General features: G+C 37.8%; 1 protein-coding gene across 3 annotated transcripts in view; it reads left to right on the top strand.

Annotated features, from left to right (window-relative positions):
- The window catches only part of KHDRBS3 (KH RNA binding domain containing, signal transduction associated 3), a 120,978-nt gene that overhangs the window by 25,348 nt on the left and 82,995 nt on the right, over positions 1–12,635 (top strand). For 2 of the 3 annotated variants that reach the window (XR_015869420.1, XM_088443004.1), the window contains exon 2: positions 6,144–6,317. The exons of the other annotated variant lie outside the window; for it this stretch is intronic. Coding sequence is in view for 1 of the 2 variants with exons in the window: in XM_088443004.1 (XP_088299130.1) it covers positions 6,144–6,317 (174 nt within the window). In the remaining variant the exon portion in view is untranslated. The remainder of the gene's footprint in view (positions 1–6,143; positions 6,318–12,635) is intronic. 3 annotated transcript variants of the gene reach the window in all.

Below are 12,635 nucleotides of genomic sequence, written 5' to 3'. Positions count from 1 at the left end.
ATTGACATCTGGATATGGTTGCATTAGTGCTGCCTCTGGGATCAAATCAAGATGAAGACCCAAACTTGGGTAATGATACATTGTTTTCCACCAAAAATGTTTGACACCAGGGCAGTCCCAAAAGGTGTGTGCTATGTCAACAATCAGCCACAGTTGCATCAATAAAACTTGGTCATTTTAGTACAAATCCTATGTTGCTTTCCTGATGCAGGATACATTGTATGGACACAATAAGCATTCGAGAGTGGATTATATACCTCTACATCCTGAACGCCATATGGAATATTATCCATCATTTGCTCTCTTCTAATGTCAGATTGAGATCTGATTCCCATTTAATTGGAATAGGACATTTCTCAAGATTTTGCTCAAAGTGTGGGAGGGAAACCAGTGCCGCACCTGGGGAAATTTGTAAAAAATCTTTATGTGGAAGATGGTAACTGACTTCAAATTGGAAGAATGACATAAGATAATTTTCCAAGAAAATATCACAAATAATGTCTACAGTATACCACAATTATCTAAAAAATGTGGACACATCAGAGGTCCTGTAGTTCAATGCAATAAGCAAAACCCCAGAAAAGTGTCGCCAAATAGTGTTGCCAAAATAAGCCTATGGGAATACCAGATAACTATATTCTTTTCAAGATGTTGGTTCAGAATTTTTTTCTTAAACCAGGGAATATTTTGTGGAAAATTCAGAGGAAATGCCCTGAAATTCCAATAAGCCTTCTAATGTTTTCAATGGCATATTTTGCACTAAGGATAGAACTGGTGCAGGTGCACATTGATGATAAATGGTATCAGATGAAATGTACATATAGGTGGGTTTGGCATCAGAGATGAGTACAACTCTGCAAACAGGTGAATATCTGCTTTTACTTCTATGCAAAGAATGAGGAAGCAAGTTTTCCATTAGAATGTAAGCTCTGACGAGCATGGCCCTCTACCCTCCTGAGCTTCTCCTTCTGCTTAAATCTACTCCCTACTGCCCACTAGGGCACCTAAAACTTATACTATGTTGCTTATTTGAGTGTTATGATTTCCAATGCAGCATTGTATATGAACTTTGTCCTTGTCCTGCATTATATTGTGCTATACGCCACTGTTTTCTTGTTTACTTATTTGTTTATGTACTTTGTAAGGCACTGCGGAATACTTGTGTTACCATATAAATTAAGGATAATAATACAAATTATTGCTGACATGCATTCAACTCTGCATCAGCGAGTGAGCATCTTAGCTTATTATTCATGTCTACTAGTCATGTGATTTTAACTGTATTGGAGGTACAGTAGGTATATTTGACTGTGGATTTAATAGGCATGTTGTACTTACAGATAATTTTGTTTATTTTCTCTTCTGTTAGGGGATAAGGTAAAATTGGTGTAATCAAAAAGTAAATGGTTTGTTCAAGCATCGCTTTGTGAATGAGATGCATTTTAATGGGAAATGTCACATGAAAAGTTGCTCAGTGCTACCAAGTTGCACGGTGCTCACGCGTTCTATGTAACACGACTTGTAGCGCACAGAGGATAGATGTATGTGGACACATCTGTATGTTCATGCCATTATACCAATATTGTAATATCCACATCCAATGTTTCAGCATGCATCCAGTGAGATATTTAGTCTATCCACCATATCAGTTAATTAGATTGCGAGGGCAGCCAATTACACATTATAGGTACGGGAGATAATTTCTTACCAGTTTGAATTTACCCCTCCTGCAAATAGCAGCTGCCCCTTTACTCACAATGGTAGTCACTATATACTACAGTAGACCTAGCTAAACATTATGGAGACCTGTCTGGGTTGGCTAAGCAAAAAGCTCCAGAAAGTTGTAATGTACATTTTGCCCTGATAATGGCATCAGGAACATTCTGGTTTGGGGCAGAGGGGAAGACATGTGGGGTTGTTGTTCAGTAGAAAGTCCTAAAGGTGGAGCCAAAAGTCTTCTTAAAGTAACCAACCAAAAAATATTCCGACTGTTCCAGAATTCACTTTTTTAAAGTAACAATTATTCAGCAATACTGAGCACATTCTACATTTTTAGTTTTCATGGCAAAACAAGTAACCAATCAGATTTTATTTAACATTTAAGTTGCATATTCTAGACGATAATAGCTAGAATCTGATTGGTTGCTATAGGCAACAACTCCACTTCTAAAAACTCTGATTTAAATATACAGTACCCCATAGAATTAAATAAACAAGTTAAAAAAGAACAGTAACTCTTAACTTACTGTACTCTTACAAGGACCGTGGTTAATGTCTAGTATCTGTTTCAATAGGAAGATCTCTTAACAAATCACTGACCTTAATTCCAGAAAGACTGGATAGCTGCAATTACTACAACTTTGTTAGTCACCTGGTACAAAAGCCATTTCCAAATTGACTCTTAACCATTTGTTTTCCTTTATATTTTTAAATATAAATATCAGTTTACTGTACTTCTATTTTGTGCACCTCCTCAGCTAGCTGCAATATCAGGACACATCCAGGGGCACCAAGAGGAAGGGAGGAGCGAGTACAAATTACCTCGGGCCCGGGATTGCTGGAGGGGCCTGTCGGGGGCCCGGGTCTGGCACCGCTCCCCCTCCCTCTTACGTCACAGCAGCCCAGCACATGCTGCCGTGTGCTGGGCTGCACCAGGAGATTGCTCCTGGCTGCTAAAGCAGCAGCCATAGCAGTCTCCTATGCTTATGGGGGGAGAGATCGCGCCCCCAATTGGCCGTGCGCTAGGATGAGGGGCACAAAACGCCACTCCCCAGCATGCAGCGTCACAAAAATGAATTTTTTCTCTTTTTTTAAAAAGGGGGTGGCCGTGACTCCCACAATTAGACCCCTGTCACCTGGGCCCGGTGCGGCTGTTGGTGGCCCTGGAGACACCAACTGGATAGTTAGCTTCTGTTATCAGTATGATATTGAATTACCATTATTGGACACTCAGGGCCTGATTCAGAGCCGCTCGCAAAAAGCGAGTGCTCGTTCTGAATCAGGGCAGCATATTTGTTTTAAATAACCCGGCCCGGCCTCCTAACCGCTCGCAAAGCTGTGGGTGACTACCCACAGCTTTAGCGAGTGGCCAGGTGATGGTCGCGGCCATCGCGACCATCGGGCTTGCGACGAGACCCTTGTGGTAGCCAGAAGCTTGCTATTGACATCACTCGTGATGTCAGTAGGGCCGCCCACAAATGGCAGGCGTACCTTCAGGAATGCCTCCATTTGTCCAGCCACCCCCCCCAACCCGCCTACAAAACAGGGTGAGCTGTCGATCAACATCAACAGCCGCCCTGTTTTTAGTGAGCCCCGGAGCAAGAGAATTTCTCTCTTACTCCGGGGCTTGTGCACGCGAATTTCGCACGCTGCGCGTGCGCAATGCCCCGACAATGGCCAACTTGCGAGCGCATAGCGCTTGCGAGCGGGTCTGAATCAGGCCCTCAGTGATTCATTTGAACGTTTGTGGATACAAGTGTTGCCTGTAAACTTCTTGCCCATGCATGGGCTATAGTGAATTACATTGAGGCCATATGGGACAGTGATCCAGTGTGGAATTAAGAGCCATATAAATGTAAAACATTGGTCACAAGCTGTCTTATTTTGATTTTTAATTTTTTTCTTATTTATGCATAATATGTTTTATTATCATTATTTTTTATTTCTTGTTAATATATGTGTTTTGTCAACTTTTTATGATCCCCACTCCCAGGAGTTTATATATGTGAAAGTTGATTTTGATGTTGTGATTTTTATGGTAATAAATTATTATTAGTACCCTTGTGTTATTGTCTTTAAGCACTGCCCTTTTTGTGTACATGTACATATGTGCTTGGTGTTTGGGCATTTACATTGTACATTGTGGTTTTCTCTTGATATTGAATAGTAGCAATATTAAAAGTTTACTTTGGTGATTTTTATTTTAGTTTTACTCTCTACAATTCTGGTTTAAGCTTAAAAATCCCAGGCTGGTTATTATGTGACAAGCTGTCTAAGTGAGGAGTGTCCGTGTGGGCCTAATACAGGTAGCAGTCTTCCCTATTTTATCATGGGGCTACCTGAACAAATGTATTCACTGATATCTGTTATCTATATTTTTGTTAATTAAATAAGTTGAACTATTTTGTAATTTCTAGACCATGTTCTACTAAATTGAATGACAAGTATGTGTATATATATATATATATATATATATATATACAATGTGTATATATATGTGTGTATATATATATATATATGTGTGTGTATATGTATATATATATATATATATATATATATATTTATATATATAGAGGCTGCCTTGTTTGTCTACCTGAGTAGACAATGTTTTGGTGACAGATTTGTGGACTTGCTGTGCAGAAAACAAGTGATGTAACCAGAATCTCAATGTCTTGTTGAGCAGTATCAATACCAGCAGGACTCAGATGTAGAAGGAGTTTCAGCTGTTATTATATAGAGTGGGGAGATAACACTTTATTCTTTCCCAGATCTACATTAGAATGTCACACTAGCACTGAACAGTGTATTTTACCCTTACTTACCGATTCTCACAGAATGTCCGGATGACTTTTCTGGATGCCTGGACAAGTAGACAAATCTGTCGGCACATTGATCCCACCCACTGCCTCCTACTTCCTGGGCAGAATTATGATGTGATTAGCACTGAATTATAGAAAATACATGGACTCCGCTTTTCAGTGGTAGGAATCAAAGCTTTGCATAGCGGAGGGGGGAGAGGGACATTCTAATGAGATTATGAACCCCACCCCCAAGACCTCTCTCATATCTGCAACTTCGAGCTGGCTGTACCCTCCCAGAGCCGACAACTAAAGCCGACAACTATGATGTTACCCTCATAATTCATAAAAAAATGCAATATTAAAGTGTATTGGTATTTTAAAGCTCATCAATTAATGCAGCAGTATGTTCATTGTATGCATAAAGCAATACTTAGTTTAAGGCTGTCTTCACGTATGCTGCTTCTGTGTGTGAGTATATAGATTTATACAACTACAGTTACTAGAATACTTGAACAACTTCTATTACCTAAATGACAGTGTGTATACAAAATAAGGAAATTGCATTAAACAAGATATGGTAATTCCATTTTTTCTAACTATATACCATATACCATAATATCACAAATATAATACATGACATTCACCCCACAAGTCATAAATAAATAACAAACAGTTCCTTATGGCATACTTGCCAATTTTTTTTAGGTTATAGTCTCAGGGAGAGGATAGTAGATCCAGGTGATCACTGGCATTAGACTTCTCATTCTGCCTATTTCAACAGGAAATAGGAGGTATGCAGGAGGTCCACCAACTCTTCCAGGAGTTTGGGGGACTGCTCAAAAATTCCAAAGTCTCCCAGTCATTCTCGAAGACTAATCAAATTTTCCTTATGGCCAAATTAGAACTTCCCCATTTGTGTAATGTTGCAGAGACACACATTACTGGTCATAACGTTGACCTTAAAATAAAACCATGGTGGTAACTTTTATATAAATAATGTGAAGCTGTCTACATTAATCATCATTGGATGTGTCTATAGCGTCCAACTTAGTAAGTAACTGGAGAGAATATATTAACTAAAGGATCGTAGTTAATGAGTAAACGCCATGCTGGGTATTATTACTGGATTATACTGCACCAAGATTAGTTGTTCAGGGACACTGTAGAAACTCAAAACTGTATATAATGTTGTTAAACAATGAGTGAAGCTGCCTGTGTGTATAGTATTTTTAAATACAGTTAAGTATAATGAAAAATATTCTATTCAGGAATGATCTCAAATACAAAAAATTGCAAACATCAATACATGTTTACAGTAAGGATAATAGCTAGAACTAAACGAAGGGTTGTTAAAGATGCTAAGTAGAAAAATGACAAAACACGAAGTACTTTCAGTAAACATTTATTATCTGTCATATGTTGTTTAACACTGCGTATCATGATATTTCCCCAAAGATCACGCTTCACCTGCCCCTGACTCCTGTCATAACTAGAAGTTCCTCGTACATTAATAGTGAATGTGTCTTCATTTAGCCTATCCACAAGGCAGGATTGTCGATTTTGAGGCCTGTTGGAAGGTGACACTGTATGACTTACTGAAAAATGGCCTTTATTATGTCACAGATCAGCTGAAACCTACATATGTTCCTGCACCTCCAAGCAAGAATGACTCACATCCCGAGGAAGGGTTCAAATCAGACACACTTGCCAGAACTCGAGATACATCTGGGACCCAGCAGCCTCCCTTAGTCAAGCATGCAGCGAAAATGATACTTACACTGCTGGATTCCATCACAGGTGACCGGTTCACACACAGCACAAGTTATTAACACTTCTATGTATGTAACAGCCACTGGGGGTTTTATTACCTTGTCAGAAGAGATACATTTGTTTCCTTTTAAAAAGTTAATTTAAAAATCTACAAATTCATACTTTTATTTTGGTTCTATTTAACCCCTCTTACACCCATAGTGTTTTTGTTTTCCTCTGCATGAATGTGAATGTATTATGGTCAACTGAAGATATGTGATGATAGCTGAAGATAGTGAGGGACCATTCAACCTTTTCTGTAGGTTCTTCAGGATCTTTAATGTATACAAAATGATACATAGAATATTAGTATATATACTTTTAGAGATGTGAAATCAGTTACATCATCTCCTCCATTAGAGTCTAAGTTCTCCACGTTACAACCTAGAAACACAAAATATGTCAGTAGCAGTTAATCTATAACTGTTTTAGGATTACAGGAGGAAACTGGAACACCTAGGGCAGTTCAACATAAATGTGGGAAGAACTTTCAAATTTCACATAGATAGTGCCCTGTTTGCATTTGAGACCATGGCCCCAATGCCAGTAACCATGACACCAAATAGAGATTCTAAATATGTATTACGAAGTTACAAACAGAATGAAAGCTGTGAGGCTCCTAGCTAAAGGCATGCTTGACCAGTTTATCATGAGGGGATGAAAGGGGTAGGGTCTGTGCCTAAATGGTCATCATTGAGCTGATCTGGATGTCGATTGGGTGGAACAGGAATAGTCATTTTGGTTTTAATGTTGGAAAGTATAGCTGAAGTATAATAAATATATTAAATAAGTGGATTCCACATCTGTCTTTATGGCTTACTCTTGGTGTATGTAATCAGGTGCATGATCCTAGGTCGCAGGTGATTGTATGAAATTAGTTATATAGTAATCATTTATCTTTTCCTGTTTCAAACCATCCAAACCTTCTACAGTATATTACAGACCGCAAACCTAGTGGTGAGAAAAGCTTTTCACACTTTGGATTGGACATTGCATTACACTGGGGGAGGAGGTTTGAACAGCAATCTGACATACCGTTTATTTAATGCAAAGTTATTTATATTTTAAGATAATTGTTTGATACACTACTCAAGATTTTTTCTAAAGTAACCAAAGCTCTTAATGATCCTTCGAGTCTGTTTTTGTACAATATAGGTATGCTTATTTTTAAAACTAATGACCAAATGTAAATGCATATTTATATTTCTCATATAAACAGATGGAACCTGTTTATTTTAGGTGAATTGTGTGATCAAGCATCAGTCACATTGCAGAGCACAATAAATCATTTTATAAAGCTTTTGAAAGTATTGTTACACTTGGATAATGTATTTTCTTACAGAAACATAACTGAAAACATAGATTTAGAGCTGAGACAAAGATATAGATAACTGTAAAGCCACGTATCCACTACGCAATGTTACTGAGTGATTGCACGATTACGACATTGTAATCTTGCAATCGCTCAGTAATAGTGCACAAATCAGGCACAAATCAGGAAATGACCAGCGATGTGTGCTCACGCTGGTCGTTTCCGTCATCAATTATCTACTGAACATGCTAGTCAATCTGCCGATAATGACAGATTGCACATGTTCAGAGATGATTGATGTGCCTACACTGAACGATCACTCGTTCAGTGTAGGCACTGCAGGGGGAAGGGGAACGATGGTACAATTACGATGTTGTAATCATGCTGTCGTGCCGGTATCTGCTAGTGGATACGCGGCTTAAGTGGAGTTATCTTGGAGGATTCCAGGTAGATACAGCTGACAAGATGCCATGGGATGAGATGATTTAAATGAGATTCTGTTAATTTGTCTCCAGAAAACCAGTTATTTAGCTTGTGTCAGCTATGGATAGCTGTCATTGAGAGTTGACTGCTGGGAAGCATACTGTAAATAGGTGACTGGGTGATATGTCTGCAAGATGAGGCATTTTCTCTTTTAGTTATCCTACACTACCTTTCACCTTTTTGTATATTGCAGTTTACTTTTCTACATGCTCCTTGGTGTCCACTCCATGAAAACTTATTGAGTTTATGGAGCAAATTATGGATTCAATATATGTTGCACCCCAACTGATCCTTCACTAAGTGTGATGTTCTTGGCTGTCTCCAGACTAAAAGAATATAACAAGAGGTGTTACTGATTTGTTTGGCTTGTTAATTAAAATTGTCTGTTATTACATCCCAGATTATAGATTGTGTGATGATTAGTGTATGGTGTAATAACATTTCAAATGTTAGGGTATCTTTTAGTGTAACCATATAATATTATATTATACTTTTACTGTTTTTGTTTTATTATTACAAAATTATCCTCAAAGCCAGTATTCTGATATGATCACAATCATTTGCCATAATCCAATGAACACTGGCACAAATCATAAATGTTGCACTGAGAGATCAGTAACTTGTGAACCAATGCGAATGGGGTGGTTTTATTTGGTAAATTATGTTCACAAACATACTCATTAGTGGTGTGAAGATAACTGATGTTTTTGAAATTAACTTTGATAATTCCTACATCATATTTAATGAGAAAGATTCCTGATTATCAGGTGCTCCATACCTTTCTACCTTTCAAACAGTTAAAGAAATTGAGACTTCAGGATTATGTTTTTTTTTTTTTTTTTAAATGAGTATAATCTGAAAATAACTAATATCCTTTGGATCATTACCTCAACTAATCAGTGTTTTTTTTTTTAATTCAAATCCTGGCAGAATTCTTGTTGGTGGTTCTCTGGAGCTTGGTAATTGCATACAATATCAAGTCGTTTTGCTGTACACTTAATGGAATTTGCAATTAAGAGAGAAATGTAGCTTAACCCTTAGGGCTGATCTGTCCAAAACATTCATTGGCATTCTCATTATTCACTCATCAAATGTTCAGAGTTGGTTTTCACAGTGCTGTGACAGGAGATGCTTTATGTGTTGTATCTTTTGTTCTGTTTTCCTTTTGAAGGTTCTGTACTTTTTATACTGATATATGACAAAGATATCATGCTTGATTAGAGTATATTCTTTCAAACATCCTGTATCTGTTCCGAAAGTTTCCCCATTGACCTTTAATGGTGCTGAGGTCAACTGATCCATCTTATTACCAAGCCATAGACATCCTCGCTCCTATCATTCAAAGCAGAGATGAGCTACAGTATATTGTGATGAGCGGAATCAGCCAATTTGCATTGGAAATGCAAGCTTCGTCTGCCATTTATCTCTACAATTCTGTGTAAGACCATGTCACACTGTTAGTAGAGCTGGTATGACCATGGTCAACTCATTTGGCTGTGTATTTTGGCTCCTATTGGACTGCTAACCCTTACAACTAAATTCCACCAGTAAAATATGAAGTGAATGTTCCATGTAACATCTATGGAAAATTTCTCATCTCTAATTCATTGTTCTTATAAATTAAGGAAATTTAAATAGTACAATTAGAGCAAATAATGCTCTAGAACTTAATTTCCATGTGCAAGTTTTTGATAATGTGTTTTGAAAGTAGGTTAACACCAATATATGGTATTATGTCTGAAGCATTTGTATTTAAATACTTTAATGGAGTAATAGTGATGTTTATTTATATTTTTAGTTGACATGGTTACAGTAATTTCAGTTTAGGCAAATGTTTGTCAGAAATGGTCGTCGTCTTGTCATCTCAACGGGTATTGTTTCCCTGCAACAGATGTTGTGATGGAAATAATTGTTTCACAAGGTTTGAACTTCACTGATGATAAAATTGTAGTGTAGTATGTTTCTCCAAACCCTGTGTTTCTAAAAAATCACCTACCTCTAGTTACATGTGCCATTGTTTCATGGACATACACAAATTTCCCAGACAGCTACTGTATAGAGGAACTGCCCATCTGATTTGCCCATTCCCATGCCATCACTCTCTGTGTAATGACATTGATGGGGAGAAATGCATATTACCAGCATGAACAGTAAAACACACTGCCAAATCCCATGATAATGGTAATGGAATACTGGGTTGAGGAAGAACTGGTCCATGGGTGTTTTTTTTTCTAGTTGTCCATGACAACTTGGAACACATTTCCTGTTAAGGGTCGTATTCAATTAGTTTTGCCTCCACAAAAAATTCTGTCTACCTGACTTTTCGCCTACATCGCGTGTTTTGTATGCGAAAACTTATAGTGTGCATCCCTGCTTTTCGCCCTATTCAATTACTTACCAGGCAAAAACCGCAAGCGGCGAATGCAGAACAGGCTGAAAGTACTGTCAGAATAGGGTAAATCAGTCTGAACCCCCCAAAAAGATGCACTAACATTGGGGATCAATGTAGAAGTGTTCCAATAGAACTAATAAAACTATTTGGGGTACTGAAGTTGTTTAAAATCCTTGTAATTAGCATCCTTGTAAAAGTGGTGAAGAATGGGATTAAGCAGTTTTTTGGTGAAAATAAGTAGCGCAGTCAAATTTGGGGTACATGATAATGGGTACCAGCATCTTTTAAATTCCCTAAAGTGAAGTTTTAAAAAACTTGAAAAATGCTCTTGTTACAGACACCTGCAATTCCAAAAACACCTGACCCATCCTTGCAGACCCCTAAGATGGCTATTTCACTAGTTTTTATGCTTGTCCCCCCACTTTGTACTTTTTCACCCCCAAAAAGAAAGTACTTCTTAGGGGCGTTCCCAATTTTTTTTCCCTGTTTTTTTGACACACTTGTCTTTTGGGGGGCTGTCCCAAGAGTTCTGAGTAGTTTTCACACGTTTGCATCCCAAAATAAAAATGTTGCAATTCTTTTCTCCTTCTATTCTTAGGCGAATCTTTTTTGCCTATTACATTGCATTGACTTTCCGTATAGGCGTATTCCGTCTGGAATTGAATTTCGAGATAAGTTCCGCCCATGTGAAAAGCCGCGATCGGCGATACTTTTCCAAGGAAAACGGCTTTTTGCTTCTAATTGAATACGGCCCTAAGTTTGACATTTACAGGAATTAGGTAAACAGTTGTAAAAAAATTGTTTATCATATGATTTACAGAGAGGAGTTAATGGTTTAAATATGTCTCTTGTCTACCTTAAACTTGTGGTTTCCTTCCCAGCTATTACTTTTGAACATTTATTGGTGCTGAAAGCTACAGTAACCATTTGGATCTGAATTGTAGCAAGACAATATCATATGTGTATATTTGTCAGGGATGTTAGGGTATTGTCTTATACAGCACTAATTGTCTGGGAACTAGACACATCTTTTACTATGAATCAATAAGCCAAGTGTGTTTTCACACTAAATGAACCCTATTTGGTCTATTTTATATCCTGGGAGATTCAACTACGTTGATTATGTATTGCTTCTTTCAATGTGGTGTTAATGACAATGGATCAAACCCTAGGACTGCTAGACTATAAAGATTATAGCTTAATAGTAAACCAGTAGCCCACACATGACTGACAGTAGCAAGAGCTTTAGGTTTAGGAGCTACTGAATATATTTCCTCATACTTTTTAGTGGTAATACTGTAGCAGTGCACGATCAAGTTCTATGGCAAAGTTAAGCGTTGTGTTTTTGATTTGGATGAAAACAAGTACTAGGGGGATTGTTAGTTAGGAGTTTTCACACATTGACTTTGCATGCTATTCATGTTAGTGCTCTGAATTTCTGTATCTCTTGTGTAATTCAATTTTAAATTCAATATTGTTTGAGATGGGTGGAGTGCATTTGTGGCAGGCATATGAGGTGCAGAAAGATCTTGCACCCAGATCTGTTTTCGCTTCTATAGCAAGTCACCATAAGAAACCGAGAACTGCCGTCAGATCTGTGCTGTATATGGCATGCTTTGACACCTGTTAATTAAGTTTGCATTGTAACCCTAATTTGTGCTGTAGATAACTGTTCTGTTAAATGATTATTTTTTTATTTTTTTAGATAAGCTTTTATTCTATGTTGATATTGTATAATTAGATTTATTCATAATGTCTGTTTCTGTGTTTTAAAAATCTGCATTGTGGTGTAGGAATCCAGCACAGTGCACAGATATATAAGGAGATATTATTATGTATATACAATTCCAAAGAGCTTGTAGGAGAACTGACATATGTGATTATGGATGCAGGAGTAGTTTGCAAGCAGTGAGCATGATATTGTTGGCTGTGAAATAACTTGTAATTTTGGTTTGTTTTTAAGTAGTGTAGGGCATTGATGTTCATTCTAGCACCCTGCATCTGTCACAATGCGTGCAGTTACTCTTTCCTGCCCTAGGTGTTGCTCTCTGCTCTGGTGCTTCTAGCACACTCAGCTGCACAGCAAACTGCTTAGATACAGACCAGAGTGTGCTAGAAG

The sequence above is a fragment of the Taudactylus pleione genome, unplaced genomic scaffold (assembly GCF_031769625.1).
Source record: "Taudactylus pleione unplaced genomic scaffold, aTauple2 ptg000321l, whole genome shotgun sequence".
Lineage (NCBI taxonomy): Eukaryota > Metazoa > Chordata > Amphibia > Anura > Myobatrachidae > Taudactylus > Taudactylus pleione.
This window is presented reverse-complemented; position numbering and strand designations above follow the sequence as displayed.